General features: G+C 33.9%; 4 protein-coding genes across 7 annotated transcripts; 3 read left to right on the top strand and 1 right to left on the bottom strand.

Annotated features, from left to right (window-relative positions):
- Window positions 1-267: 267 nt before the first annotated feature.
- Window positions 268-1,846, top strand: LOC117566253 (cyclin-dependent kinase 1). The gene is made up of 3 exons (XM_034245806.2): window positions 268-763; window positions 843-1,346; window positions 1,519-1,846. The coding sequence occupies exons 1-3, from the start codon at window positions 615-617 to the stop codon at window positions 1,748-1,750; spliced, it is 885 nt and encodes a 294-aa protein (XP_034101697.1). The 5' UTR covers window positions 268-614; the 3' UTR covers window positions 1,751-1,846.
- A 231-nt stretch (window positions 1,847-2,077) lies between these two features.
- On the top strand, window positions 2,078-4,705 carry LOC117566251 (nicalin-1). Its single transcript, XM_034245804.2, has 6 exons — window positions 2,078-2,328; window positions 2,392-2,470; window positions 2,923-3,391; window positions 3,455-3,640; window positions 3,716-4,144; window positions 4,224-4,705. Exons 1-6 carry the CDS (start codon window positions 2,169-2,171, stop codon window positions 4,578-4,580), a joined length of 1,680 nt encoding a protein of 559 aa, XP_034101695.2. The 5' UTR covers window positions 2,078-2,168; the 3' UTR covers window positions 4,581-4,705.
- A 53-nt stretch (window positions 4,706-4,758) lies between these two features.
- Window positions 4,759-7,130, bottom strand: LOC117566252 (mitochondrial basic amino acids transporter). 2 transcript variants are annotated; one of them, XM_034245805.2, is made up of 5 exons: window positions 6,914-7,130; window positions 6,637-6,678; window positions 6,313-6,405; window positions 5,485-5,946; window positions 4,759-5,414 (listed from the first exon to the last, which is right to left on the bottom strand). In XM_034245805.2, exons 3-5 carry the CDS (start codon window positions 6,338-6,340, stop codon window positions 4,801-4,803), a joined length of 1,104 nt encoding a protein of 367 aa, XP_034101696.1. In that variant the 5' UTR covers window positions 6,341-6,405; window positions 6,637-6,678; window positions 6,914-7,130; the 3' UTR covers window positions 4,759-4,800. The 2 variants fall into 2 exon arrangements, with proteins under 2 accessions (XP_034101696.1, XP_051859221.1); XM_052003261.1 differs by lacking the exons at window positions 6,313-6,405; window positions 6,914-7,130 and having other exon boundaries at window positions 6,637-6,655.
- A 655-nt stretch (window positions 7,131-7,785) lies between these two features.
- On the top strand, window positions 7,786-14,195 carry LOC117563309 (lysine-specific demethylase 6A). Of its 3 annotated transcripts, XM_034241557.2 has the most exons (14): window positions 7,786-7,898; window positions 7,956-8,314; window positions 8,899-9,007; window positions 10,323-10,498; window positions 10,554-10,682; window positions 10,749-10,974; window positions 11,038-11,218; window positions 11,347-11,616; window positions 11,689-12,699; window positions 12,760-12,884; window positions 12,968-13,387; window positions 13,456-13,665; window positions 13,738-13,864; window positions 13,930-14,195. In XM_034241557.2, the coding sequence occupies exons 1-14, from the start codon at window positions 7,849-7,851 to the stop codon at window positions 14,122-14,124; spliced, it is 3,588 nt and encodes a 1,195-aa protein (XP_034097448.2). In that variant the 5' UTR covers window positions 7,786-7,848; the 3' UTR covers window positions 14,125-14,195. The 3 variants fall into 3 exon arrangements, with proteins under 3 accessions (XP_034097448.2, XP_051857952.1, XP_051857951.1); XM_052001992.1 differs by lacking the exons at window positions 7,786-7,898; window positions 8,899-9,007 and having other exon boundaries at window positions 8,193-8,314; XM_052001991.1 differs by lacking the exons at window positions 7,786-7,898; window positions 7,956-8,314; window positions 8,899-9,007 and adding an exon at window positions 9,548-9,704.
- The last annotated feature ends 51 nt before the right edge of the window (window positions 14,196-14,246 follow it).

Consider the following 14,246-nt stretch of genomic DNA (forward strand, 5'->3'; position numbering starts at 1 on the left):
GCCTGATAACATATATATATACATATATAGCTTGTTAATGGTGAAAAGCATTTTTTGCAAAATTGTATTTAGTTTTTCTTTATTCATACATAATTGCTCAAACATTTCAATTATAAATTGTATAAATATATGTATGTGTTTTTTAGTAAACAATGGTTGCCACGCCGATGATGAATAAATGAGGCAAAACATAACTTATATATTCATATATAATTCATCTTTTAGCTTTCTGATTCCGGCATGAAACACCCTGGGCTTCCCATCGATTCCATAGTTGACACTAGAAGGCAAATTTGTTGCGTTAGATCTTTTCTCATGTGTTGTTAGATATTCAAATCTAAAGGAGATTCGATTTTTCAGAAAAAAAATATATTGTAACTCAAAACGATTCTTGAAAAGTTTCGTTGTGTCAGTTCATGTGGAATTTTATTATTTCTCTGGTTTATTCTAAAAATAATTTCATTTCACAGTTCCCAAAACGTTGTGAATGGTAGAAAGCATTCTGTATGAGTGGCATCACCTAACATAAGTAGAAGCTTGTGGTGTTTATCACAAGTCTGGCAACTCTGGTGACATTCGCGGCATTTTATTTTGTGAAATTGACTGAAGCCATCATGGAGGATTTCGAGAAAATTGAAAAAATCGGTGAAGGCACCTATGGTGTAGTTTATAAAGGCCGTAACCGTTTAACGGGCCAAATTGTTGCTATGAAAAAAATAAGATTGGAGGCAGATGACGAAGGTGTTCCATCCACAGCCATAAGGTATGTACCAAAAATTATGTGGCTCCATTTCAATTTGTTCATTTCAAATAAAGCACACGCATCATTTAACTTATTGTAGAGAAATATCGCTATTGAAAGAATTGAAGCATCCCAATATAGTATGTTTGGAAGATGTTTTAATGGAGGAAAACCGCATATACTTGATATTTGAATTTCTGTCAATGGATCTGAAAAAATACATGGATTCCTTGCCGCCCGAGAAGCATCTCGATAGTCAATTAGTTCGAAGCTATTTGTATCAGATAACAAATGCCATTTTATTTTGCCATCGTCGTCGAGTACTGCATCGTGACTTGAAACCCCAAAATCTCCTGATTGACAAAAATGGCATTATTAAAGTAGCTGACTTTGGCCTCGGAAGATCCTTTGGAATTCCAGTACGAATTTATACACATGAAATTGTGACTTTGTGGTACAGAGCCCCAGAAGTATTGTTGGGCTCTCCCAGATATTCGTGTCCTGTTGACATTTGGTCAATAGGATGTATTTTTGCTGAGATGGCTACTCGGAAGCCGCTGTTTCAAGGCGATTCTGAGATAGATCAACTATTTCGAATGTTCAGGTAAGCGCTCAAATTGAAATGATGTGGGTGGAGAACCATCTGTTGATTAGAAATAGAAATTGGCGTACAACATGAATCGATTTCTTTTCAACATATGGCTACATTGCTGAATATATTCGATGTTTTTAGTTCGATTTTATGCGCATAAATTAAAATCCTACACAATTTTCAGAATTCTAAAAACTCCTACTGAAGATATTTGGCCAGGCGTAACTTCGCTTCCGGACTATAAAAATACGTTCCCATGTTGGTCAACAAATCAATTAACCAACCAGCTGAAAAATCTTGATGGTTATGGTGTGGATCTTATTCAAAAGATGCTGATTTATGATCCAGTGCATAGAATTTCTGCTAAAGACATATTGGAACATGAATATTTTAATGGCTTTACATTTGATGGATAATGGTTACTGCAAATTGATTTAAGATTCTTAGCATTAATACAGATTTAATATTCTGAATAAGTAATTTCTTGATTTTCATATCAATAATTCAGAGTGTATGTCGTCTTTTAATTAATGTTCATCACATATCGAAAATATATAAGGGATTCAAAATCTTCTACGGTATACATATATTTTATAAACATTTCAAGACAAATAAAAGTTCTACTTAATTGAATGCCTAATTAATAGTTACTATTTTATCGAAATTTAAAAAAAATGTTCCAATTCCACGTTTCGAAACGAACAAAATATTGCTAACATTTATTGTGCATTGTCGGCACAAATGTTAAATAACATCGACTTATCGATTTTCTCTAGTTAACTATTAGGAACTCATTTTTTTCAATTAAAATATTAACGTAGGAAAAAATAGAAAATGTTAAATGAAGTTGATAGTTTCGCAGACATCTTTCGAGGTGGACTGCCCTATTGTCTTCTTGTTGCTTTGCCGATACTAATACTAGTTTCCCCGAGCATGGCCAGCGATTTTCAAGTAATGTCGATGACCAAATTTGATGTCAATGGTGAACAATTCGGTAAATATGCAATATCATTTACATGTTTGAGACAAACTTTTCATTGTATGCTTTCATATATAGGTAGCCGATCTTCTGCCATATCTCTGGAAGCGAAATCTCTCTACACATGGAGTACTGGTCGTCATTGTGTTCTTGCAAGGTAAGAATCAGTCTTTTAATTAAGAACAAGAGCAAGAGTGGGCGACTGAAAGATACCCTGTAGCATGTGCTGAATACAGAGGCACACATAATTAATAAAATACTTCATAGTGCGGCTTTTTCAAATATTCACAGTTACAAAACGATCGTTTATCAATTTAAAAATTAAATTAATATTAACATTATGTGCGCTCGCTTTACACACGTTTTAACAAGATCATTATCTAATCTGAGTGTACAACCCAATTAGATACAATGTACTGATTTATTAGGGCCAACCGATGCAACACTACCGCCATCTAGCATATATTTCGTGCCTCACCTTCAACACTAATTAGCACTCGACCAATGAACTATGCGCCCGCATTTCATTGCATGTGTATTCTGAGGGAAACTTTTAGTCGAGGGTTAGCTCGTAAAATAAATAATATCGTTTTTTTTTCTATATTTTAGACTTCTCGATATTTCTGTGAATGATTTGAATAAAATTCGTCAAAAGGCTGGTGGGCTTATAATTATGTTGCCTAAAGATGTCACAGCCCTAAACGATGAAGTTAAAGAACATGTTTTAATGTTGGAGCAGCAAATGCTGTCTCAAGCCATCCCAGTGCCAGTTTATTTTGCACCTTTCAACCCAAAGTTGGAAGAAATCTTGAAGGATGTGACGCACACAGCGATTGATAATAATGTTGAGAATAAAACAGCATTTGGACAAATGTTGTTACTGGTGTCGGCAAACGGTTATCATGTTACTGTTGATGGCCAAAATAGTGCGGCGAATAAAAATAGCAAAATCCCTGTGATTCAAGGTGAATTTGTGCCAAATCAATTTGTTGCCAAGCACATGGATAACTCGGGCGATGGCAATAGTTTGCCACTTATTCTAATAACAGCCAGTCTTAAGACTTTTGGAATTATAAATGTTAGTACACATTGCTTACTGTTTAAATAGAAAAATTCCCTTATTATATTTCACTGCTTACAGGATTACCCTTTGAATGCTGATTCAGCTGTAACAATGGCTCTAGTTGAAATTTTCAGCAAATTACACTCAATGATTAGCATGTCGCCCAAATACCGTTTGGGATTTTTACTCTCCGATTCTGGTTTATTACTCAACTTCCAGGGATCGAAGAAATGGCTGGAAATTGACGACAATAGTGTGCTACAGGTATTTCTTAAAAATGTCAGTATTAATTAGTTCTACATTTTCTACTGCATACTCCATTTATTGTTGAATTTTCAGAATGTTGAATTTGTATTGTGCCTAGATACGATCACACAAAGTTTGGGAGGCAATCAGCCAAATGTTTTATATATGCATGTGTCAAAGCCACCCAAAGAGAAGACTTCTATCAGTAATTTCTTTAAGATTCTGAAATCGGTATCGGCCCAACATGGTGGTAACCTGACCGTTGAAGGTGTGCATAAGAAAATCAATTTGGCTGATTCGAAATTGTCATGGGAGCATGAGCGTTTTAGTATGAAACGTTTCCCGGCCTTTACCTTGTCTTCGGTGAAGAACCCGTCAAGTCCTTTAAGAACGACAATGTTTAAGGATGATGAATCGCAAATAGTAACGCAGTTAATTACGTCGGCGAAAATAATTGCCGAATCTCTCGCCTGTTATATGTATAAAATAGATCCACAGTCAGATGTCTTTGACGGTCATGTGGTAAGATATATTGTATAGTATATATACATATATATATGTTATAATTTCAAAATGCTTTTTTTTATCATTTTGCTTTCAGGCCATAAATGAAAATAATATTTTGCCATACCTTGGGCTCCGATCGATTTTGCAGAATAATGATATTAAGGACGGATTTGAGAAGTATCTGAAAAACGTGAAAATCGTTTACGATAAACCGGATGCGCGGGAACCTGATTTCATGTTCTACAACGGCGTGGATGCCAAGCTAAACGTTTATAGAGTGAAGCCAGCTATATTTGATCTATTCCTTACTTTTGTCATAACCATTTATCTTTCAACCATCTATTTTGCAATTCAATTCTTTCCTCGTTTTTACGATCTAGTTTCAGCAAAATTGAATTTATCAATGCGTTCCTCTAATGGCAATGCACAGAACGCCATGAAACGAAAGTAATTAAAATCCATCATATAGTGAAACAATTTTTATAATGAAAAAAGGCAATAGAAAGAAATGTTAAATTTATAAATAAGTCTTGTCGCGTTGAGGTCCAATATGATTGTAAAATAAATATTTTACCTTATAAAAATTACGAGTGAGAATTGTTTTTGTGCTCATTTTATAAATGTTAGAATGTTTGGATAAAATCAAAAATTTATTTTGCAGTGTAAAAAAATTATAATCGTTTTGCGTCGCCATTAATATTAAATTGTGAACTTTCAATTTGATTGACTTTTGTTTCGTATATGTGATCCCGATGGTAATAATCACTAATATCTCCATTCAGCGTTTCATATGGTGACTCTCGCAACAATTGTAACTCCACTACTCGGTCCGAAATTAATTTTCGCACTAATTTATCATCTGATTGAATATCGCTATCTAAATATGATGGACTCCAATTTTCCAAATTAACAACATTGAACGATTGATTTGAATTATCGATCATATCAATGCCATTTCGCTTACAAAAATCTAATATCCACGAAACAACAAAAAAGCATGCCGCGTTCATTGGAAACGCGCGAATTAACGTCGAATTCAAACCACGGAAGAAGAACATGTAACCCTCACGTTCATAACTTTTCACCGCACAATCAACAAATCCATTATATTTTGCATGTTTGCCAAGAGCATCGGCTTGCAAATGGGTCTTGATCACATCGACGGGATAACACGCTAGCCAAGAAGCAACTCCAGCAAATCCTCCTGCCATCAGCGTATAGAAGACACCTGGTGTTTGATTGCATTGCATTAGAAACTCATAGGAGACAAAATAACTAGAGAAGCCTAGAAATTGGAAAGGATTGGTGTTTGTTATTAATATAATTTAAAAGTACATATGTTGTTTATAGCCTACCTGGTATATCCCGAAGTATTGTTGCTGTAAATCCTTTGAAACAACCTCTAATACCTTCTGTTCGATATATGTACATAAGACAATCAATCGGTCCTTTGAATTTGTGTGAACTATCGATATGATTTGCAAGTTGAAGTCGTGTTTTTGCCAATTCCATTGGTGCACATACGATACTTTGCACAAGTCCACCGGCAGCACCAGCCCAAAAGTGTGAGGCTAGTGAGTTCGGATTATCCGATAATCGCTGGACGTTGCCGTAAACGCCAAACACAATTGCATTAACTAGACCGATTCCCATCATTGGACTCGAAATACCACGGTATAAACCACGAATATTATCGGACAATAATATTGATTTCATGCAATGAAATGTTCCCCTATATTTCGGATTATTCGGATTATCAGTCTGTAAGTGCACTTTAACTGTGTCAAACGGGTGGCCAACGAGAACTCCCGCTGCACCTGCGAAATAAAAAAAAAAATTAATTGGTGATTATCAATTGATCAGTTGTGCTCCGGTTATTAAGTCATAATTTCGCTATTTCAATTGACGCGCTGAAAGAAAGTTTAAAATGTTCTCGATATGTTTCATTTTCCATCGTTTCTTAATAACAAACGTATAATTTGGTTTATCATAGACTTGTTTTAACCAATTATAGTTATTTTATTGGATAAAAAAAATCAAAATAATCACCAAAGCACGACTGGCTGTACTACAAATAATAAAGTATAAACATATCATTCAAATAATCTCTCAAAGTTAATTAAATTTAATACTTTATTTAATAATAAGTTAATTATTAAATACATACGCAAATAAAATATTACCTCCGAAAAGACCAGCAATAAAGTCCATTTTTAATTATAAGGTCAGGATATTTTGAGCCGATGTGGTCGCTTGGCGAATATTAAAATTAAGCGCTGCAAATAATTTTGAAAGTAAATTTTGCAGTTCAATCACCAACACCTTGATATGGAATTATATTTATGCCTATCATAATTGGCAACTAGTCAAATGTAAAATGATGAAAGCTATTTATAATATTAGTCACATTATAAAGAAACATAACATTTACAAGCACGCTTACTCATTTAAAAAATAAAATAGCATATGATTAAAATATTGAAGTATTTAATATCTAATTATCTTACCTGACGGACTATCTCATGTTGATGCCAACACTATAATTATTTCTGAAATTGCCAAAATACCATTATCAGAACTTATAATTTTAATAAAATTGTACAAAATAAATTTTGATCGATGATAGGAGCAAACTAGGTTACTAATCAATCAATTTTACATCTCATCAGAGTGTTTTAATCTACGCTAATCCAGAATTTTTCATCATATTCCGCGTTTTATTTCAAATCCGAAAGTTGTTTTTAATATATTAAATTAAATACTTATATGTAAACCGGAACGTACAAAATTTGGCGGGTTTTTGTTTTACAAGATTCACATGGATCACGAACAGAGACGGTTACATCCGTGTATTTTTGAAAATTTCACGTTTTCGAAATAATATACATATATTATAAACTGAAGCCCTTTGAAACTAAAATTTAGCTTATAGTTTATGCAAAACTTCGACTTCCAAGCGCACACGTTGAAAACACACTTAATCTTTTGAATTAATATTAAAAAAAATCAACAATAACGCGAATTCGATGTAGTAATATGCCAAATAATTGTGAAGTAAACCCGTACTTTTTCGCTCATTTGAAGAGGACTGAGCTGTTATCAGTTGAAAAAGCTTGACATTAACGCAAGCCGAATCCATGATTAGAAAGAGCATCAGGGGTCATTTGTTTGATGTGATCTACGAATTAACCCGTAGGCGCCTAAAATCTAGAATACTTTGTTTATAAATTCCGCTATTTGTCAAAGTAATCTTTACTGATATGACTTTTATTATCAACAGTTCTATGTCATAAGAACTAAACTATACAATTTTATTAGATATTTTTAGAATATATATTTATTAATAAAATCTACGCTTAATAGGTGAACATAGCTTCTGTAAAATTGGAATCTAAATGAAAGTGTTTGCATTTAATTAAGCCATTTTCCATAAAACAAAATATGTGTGGAAATATATTGCTACTATTTAACTAATAATATAATTTAAAAAAGAATGCTATTTTAATATACATAATAAAAAAAATGTTTAAGAATTTTTTTTTAGAAAGTTGTCGTCTAATCTGAAAGAGTATTTATGCACCGGTGTGCTGAACACCTTTTGTTTCTTCCAACGATAGTTTTCATTTTAAAGCAACTCGATGGTGTTATCGATAAAATATCAATTGACTGCCATCACTACGCTACAGAAATCATTTAGCAACAAACATTTATTTATCAAAATGATACAACATTCACTTGAAGATTTACAAACAATACTTCAACTCGACAGGTATGTCGCATAAGCATTCCTATTTACAGTAATTCAATTATAAGTTGCCCGTTTCAGTCGATACTATGGATTTCTGGACTTGTCAGATCCCAAAAATTCGGAAATTAAGGAGCTCATTCAGCGAACGATTACAGCATTACAAGATGAAGTCGCCCATTCTCACTCGCATTCAATGCAAATGATTAAACTCGATGCAAAATCACAACCCATCAAAAGCGACCTGCCAACAAGCGATGTCGAGCATATTAAGGAAAACTCTTGCAATGCACAACATAAGAATAATGATTTCAAAAGTGGATCCTCAAATGAAACACCTGTATCAGCAACCCATTCAACAACATCCATTGGAGAAGTTGACGTAAACACATACTGCAAGCTTGGGCACCTTCATCTGCTCATGTATGAATACTCGGAAGGTAAGGAACATTCTTATAGGAAAATTACCAATAATGTTAATACTGGAAGTATTTCCTTTCTCATTGCCCTTTTGGTTAGGAAATAGATAGATCGATCAATCGTTTTTATTATTAATTAAACTGACAATTTACATATGGGTAATTCCATGGCGGAATTTTTCCCGTGCGAGACTCTTTACATTGAAAATAACATAAACTGAAACAATTTTGAAAATAAGAAAAGTTTATTTTTATAGCTCTATATAAGTACTTTAATTAGAGCTACGAACGGTTTTGGAATTTTCTTTCCGTTTTGTTTTCTGTTGTAATAATTGCAAAAATTAACTAATTCGTACGCAAAACCAAAAAATGAACGAAATTATATATTTTATCGGGAAACAGATCAAGTTCCTAAAATCAATTTTAGCTCTAAATGTAGTGCTTATCTAGAGCTTTAAGAATAACATTCACTTATTTTTAAAATTGTTTCAGTTTATGTTATTTTCACTGCAGTGCACTGTAAAAAGTCTCGCACGGAACAAATTTCGCCATGGAATTACCCATATTTACTTCAATACAACTTATGATATTGCATTATTTTCCAGCTTTGTCGGCATATCAAAAATATATGCGATTAAGTGCGAAATATTGGGAGAATCATGCCTTTCTATACGGTATAGGTATCGTTTATTTTGAGTTTCGCTGTTTTAAATGGTAAGTGCTTTTATAAAAAAATTCTTTTGTAGTTTAAGTAAGCCAATCGTGAAAGTTAGGCCTTCTTCACGGTATGTACCAAGTTTATAAAGGTCTCGTATATCCCTATCTACATATGTGCTCTTTTGTTTATGCCTATATAAATACAGAGATTTCAGATTTTGAAAGTTACCACAAAACTCTTTATTCTTATATGAAATATATTTTTTATAATCTCCAAATTAATCATGTTTCTTAGTTTTTTGGTCACACTTTTTTTAAAGACAACAGTTAGCAATATCTTCAAAAGTTATTGTTGAAGGTTATTATTTTCAAGAGTTTCTTATCTATCAAAATATTTAGATATTCTATGCTTAAGGTAGTTTATTTAAGAATAGCTTTGAAAGAATCCTCCTTCACTAGTAAGATTATAAGATGTTCCATTTCCAATATGGTCCTCCTACTTGCGTCGCGCAATGTTGTGCCGCTTTTCATTGTCATAAAATCAAGGAACTTATCGCATGTAAAATATCGATATTTTTATTGATTTTATTCCATCCCTACTTAGTAAATTAAACAAGGAAATTGTAAATGTGTATCGACTGAGTGATTTTTTTAGAATAATATAAATAAAACACTGCCAACTAATGAATGAGACATCTGTTTAAATTTAGTACAAATTAAATTTTAACTTTACAAACACATAAATCGAAAATAAGTAAGGTTCTAACACTTTTCTACCATTCTATTGTTGATGTGCCCAATTCTTGTTTATACTCTTACATATACGTATGCGTGAATGTATGTGTGCATGTAAGTGCACTTTTGTTCGAGAAAGCAAAAATGTCTGCAATACTTCATGACTACAACTTTCAATATTTAAAGTATTTTTAAAGAATTTAATGAGTATATTGGCAATTTATCGACAGTGATCAAACATTTAATGCAATTTGTAATTGCTTCGTATTCGAACTGCATTATATGTGCATACATGTAGTTGTGAGTGCATACAAGGGTATGTACATATGTGTCTGTTAAAATTGAATTGCACACAACAACAACAATACTAGTGATCGTCATATTACAAAACACAATTGGTAACCACATGTGCATATTTTTATGTGTGCATATGCGCTTGACTGTGTGTGCATATAAAAGGAGCTGTTTCCATCATCTATGCGTGTATATGTATGTGTGCATTCTTTACAGAACGTTGCGCTTTGACCAATAGTTTTGAAGTTACATTATATTTGCCTTTTTTATGCAGCTCCGATTTGTAAAATGGTTCATCGTGTCAGAATAATCCTTACAATGTGTATTTTATATTAATTTGCAGGTCTATAAAATCGCTTCAGGAACTTTTATACTTGAATCCACATTTTACATGTGCAAATGAAGCCCATTTACGTCTAGGACTTATGCTAAAAGCTAATGGCGAATTTCGTACTGCCCTTAAGCACTTGCAGCTAGCGTTGATTGATACATCGCCATCCACGTTTACCGATCTACAAGGTAAGATTTGCACTGAACTAGTGTAAAATTCTAATTAACCTTTTTTTCCATATAGTGAAATTTCAAATAGCTCATCTGTATGAAGTGCAAAATAAGCATAAAGCCGCCAAGGAGTCATATGAATTTATATTAAATAATAAAAATGTGTCGTTGGATCTTAAAGCAGATATATACAGACAACTAGGTAAAATACCAAATTTTCCATTTGATCTTTTTTTATATCTTGAATCTATTGCAATTTGCCTTTCAGGATGGATGTATCATTGTGTCGAATGCCTAGGCGAAAAAAAGGAACGTGAATCGAATGCATTGCTATTTTTACAAAAATCCATCGAAGCCGATCCAAAGTGCGGACAATCATTATATTTATTAGGAAGATGTTATGCCGGTGTTAATAAAGTTCATGATGCATTTTTAGCATATCGCAACTCTGTGGAAAAAAGTGAAGGGAATGCTGATACTTGGTGCTCAATCGGGTAAGAATATCAAATACTATATATTTATACCTTAGCTATTACTTACGATTATATATTTTTTAGTGTATTATACCAGCAACAAAATCAACCAACCGATGCCCTACAAGCCTATATATGCGCAGTTCAGCTTGATAAAGAGCATAGATCTGCATGGACGAATTTAGGTATTCTATATGAAAGTTGTGGACAATTAAGAGATGCCTATGCCTGTTACTCGAATGCCATTAAACGTATAGCAAACAAGGTAAATTAAAGATGTTTCTGGTTATAATGACTAAGAAAGTCTTTATTAACCGCACTTAATATTTACCAAGTAAAAGGAACCCCATTGATTTTATTAATTTAAATTATTTTATTTATTTATTTTTGTAGAAAATAGGCAATGCCCAAGAAGGAAATAAAACTTTATATGCAAAAAGCAGCACGAATGGACTGACGAAAGGTCTAGCGCAACGTGTGAAATTTTTAGAATCCCAGCTTAGCCAAGCACCACTGCCCAGTATAACTTCAAAGCGAAGGCAGCTTTGTTCTATTGAAGAAGCTTGGAACCTGCCAATATCATTAGAAATTAATTCACGTCAGCAACAGCAGCAAACCATTCAAATGCAGCAAAGACAGTTTGGCAAGAATCCATCTGTACAGGTAACATTTTCATAGCATTACATTAAATATTTTAAGCACGACATACAAAATTGACATTATTTACTTATATAGGGACCTCCACCACCCTACCCTCACAGTCACGGCAATACAGGTAATCCCATACCCGCTAAAAGGGTCAAGGAGGATGCCGAACACACTGCAAGAAACCGAACGGATGCCACACCGAATTCATCACAACAGCAACATCAAATGAATTCTGCTCAGTTTTTACAGCAGCCGTTAAATCGACAGTCTATTAAGACAAGCTCGTCGCCAGGTCCAACATCGAGCGCAACAAGTGCAGCAAACGAAGCAATATCCGAGAGAACAAACTATGGTTCAGAAATAATCTCAAGTGATAACATCAAAGAGGATAATGATGCCAATGATTTCGAACTGACTGAACAAAAATTACAAATTCGCTGTCCAAATATATCAACGAAATTAGCTGAAGACGATGCCCTTAATAACTATAATGGTACAAATAATGTCGCAATTAAGTACGAGAGTTTAACACACTTCAATGATGATACTCAAACTAACTTTAAAGATCAAAAGCCCAAAGTCGAATATGATAATGATCAAGAATCATTGCCAACATTTAATATACAAATGGATTCAAAGCAATTGTGGTCAGCGGTAAAGCAATTATCCGTGGATGAGCCACCAATTAACTTTTCAATAACTACAAAAAATACACCGCCCCCATCGCCACCGGATTGTCCACCACAACGACTCACTCGAGATCAACTATTACCCCCAACGCCATCGGTGCACTTGGAAAACAAAAAGAATGCGTTTAGTCCACAGTTGCAGGAGTTCTGTCTAAAACATCCCATTGCCGTTGTCAGAGGTCTTGCTGGTGCTCTAAAGCTCGACCTGGGCCTCTTTTCAACGAAAACATTGGTGGAGGCTAATCCAGATCACAGTGTGGAAGTAAGAACGCAAGTCAATCAGTCACCCGATGAAAATTGGGATGTATCTCAAGCAAAGAGAGTTTGGGCCTGTATATCACATCGATCTCACACAACCATAGCGAAATATGCACAGTATCAAGCGTCCAGTTTTCAAGATAGCCTCAAGGTAAATTTGTAATTTATTCAAAGGGGATACATTAACTAAACGATTACAATTTTCACGCAGGATGAAGGCGATAAAGGCTCTGCCGGCTCTCAAGTCATGTCGGATTCAGATTCCAAAGATTCGGTTTCAAATTCAAATATTAATTTAAGACGCAAACGCCAAAAGAACGGCAGTAAAATGCTAAGGTAAATTTTTATATTCAATTATTGACAATAGTTAAAAAATTTGCTTTTCTTTTAATACAATATAATAATAAAATTAATTCTAGATTTGGAACCAATGTCGATTTATCGGATGAGAGGAAATGGAAACCTCAGCTTAGCGAATTACAAAAGCTGCCAGCGTTTGCTCGAGTGATTTCAGCTGCCAATATGCTCTCCCATGTGGGTCATGTAATTTTAGGAATGAATACCGTGCAATTATATATGAAAGTGCCAGGAAGTCGAACACCTGGTCACCAAGAGAACAACAATTTTTGCTCAATTAATATAAATATTGGACCAGGCGATTGTGAATGGTTTGCTGTACCCGATTCTTATTGGGGCGGCATTCATAATCTGTGCGAAAAGAATAACATAAGTTATCTGCATGGTTCATGGTGGCCGGTCTTAGAAGACTTATATAAAGAAAATATACCAGTATATCGGTTTATTCAAAAACCTGGAGACCTAGTTTGGGTGAACGCCGGGTAAGTTAAAACGATTCAGATTTATAATTATATATATATATGCAATATTCTCATTATTCTTTTTTCAGTTGTGTTCATTGGGTACAATCCGTTGGATGGTGCAACAATATCGCCTGGAATGTTGGACCATTAACAGCTCGTCAGTATTCACTTGCTATTGAACGATACGAGTGGAACAAGCTGCAAAGCTTTAAAAGTATTGTTCCCATGGTACATTTAAGTTGGAACTTGGCCAGAAATATCAAAGTGTCGGATGTTAAACTGTTCGAGTTAATCAAGTAAGTATTGTAGCTTTTAACATCTCATGCAAGATATAGCTATTAATTACATTTCATATGTTGTCTTTGCAGAATGTGCTTATTGCAATCGTTAAAAAATGTATTTCATATACAAGAATATGTAAAATCCAAAGGAGTCGAAGTTCGTTTCAATGGCCGTGGAAAAAACGAAGCTTCCCACTATTGTGGGCAATGTGAAGTGAGTTCTACAATTGCAAAATACAATTTAATATATATGTATATGTATCTACGCTTTATTTATAGGTTGAGGTTTTCAACGTATTGTTCATTCGAGAACAGGAGAAAAGGCATGTGGTCCATTGCCTACCGTGTTCCCTGAAGCTATCACCATCGCTGCAAGGAATTGTGTGTCTAGAGGAGTACCGTCTGTCCGAGCTGCAGCAAGTGTACGATTCATTTACATTATATAGAACACAAGGACTGGGGCAAGCACATTAAGAAATATATATATATAGTATACACATAAATTATACACATTATAACTGAAATTATATTTTAATACCTTTTATTATTATATATTGTACGTTTTTTAAACTATACCGAAGAGGAATTATTAAATT

This window comes from Drosophila albomicans, chromosome 2L (genome assembly GCF_009650485.2).
Source record: "Drosophila albomicans strain 15112-1751.03 chromosome 2L, ASM965048v2, whole genome shotgun sequence".
In the NCBI taxonomy this organism is placed as follows: domain Eukaryota; kingdom Metazoa; phylum Arthropoda; class Insecta; order Diptera; family Drosophilidae; genus Drosophila; species Drosophila albomicans.

Excerpts from the sequence above, each read along its gene's own strand:
- LOC117566253 (XM_034245806.2), top strand. The coding sequence starts at position 615 with ATGGAGGATTTCGAGAAAATTGAAAAAATCGGTGAAGGCACCTATGGT. Across the intron at positions 764-842 it reads GTTCCATCCACAGCCATAAG|AGAAATATCGCTATTGAAAG; the intron begins GTATGTACCAAA and ends AACTTATTGTAG. Across the intron at positions 1,347-1,518 it reads CAACTATTTCGAATGTTCAG|AATTCTAAAAACTCCTACTG; the intron begins GTAAGCGCTCAA and ends CACAATTTTCAG.
- LOC117563309 (XM_034241557.2), top strand. The coding sequence starts at position 7,849 with ATGATACAACATTCACTTGAAGATTTACAAACAATACTTCAACTCGAC. Across the intron at positions 10,683-10,748 it reads AGATATATACAGACAACTAG|GATGGATGTATCATTGTGTC; the intron begins GTAAAATACCAA and ends TTTGCCTTTCAG. Across the intron at positions 13,865-13,929 it reads ACTATTGTGGGCAATGTGAA|GTTGAGGTTTTCAACGTATT; the intron begins GTGAGTTCTACA and ends CTTTATTTATAG.
- LOC117566252 (XM_034245805.2), bottom strand. The coding sequence starts at position 6,340 with ATGGACTTTATTGCTGGTCTTTTCGGAG. Across the intron at positions 5,947-6,312 it reads TATTGCTGGTCTTTTCGGAG|GTGCAGCGGGAGTTCTCGTT; the intron begins GTAATATTTTAT and ends TTTATTTCGCAG. Across the intron at positions 5,415-5,484 it reads AATACTTCGGGATATACCAG|GCTTCTCTAGTTATTTTGTC; the intron begins GTAGGCTATAAA and ends TCCAATTTCTAG.
- LOC117566251 (XM_034245804.2), top strand. The coding sequence starts at position 2,169 with ATGTTAAATGAAGTTGATAGTTTCGCAGACATCTTTCGAGGTGGACTG. Across the intron at positions 3,641-3,715 it reads ACGACAATAGTGTGCTACAG|AATGTTGAATTTGTATTGTG; the intron begins GTATTTCTTAAA and ends TTGAATTTTCAG. Across the intron at positions 4,145-4,223 it reads ATGTCTTTGACGGTCATGTG|GCCATAAATGAAAATAATAT; the intron begins GTAAGATATATT and ends TTTTGCTTTCAG.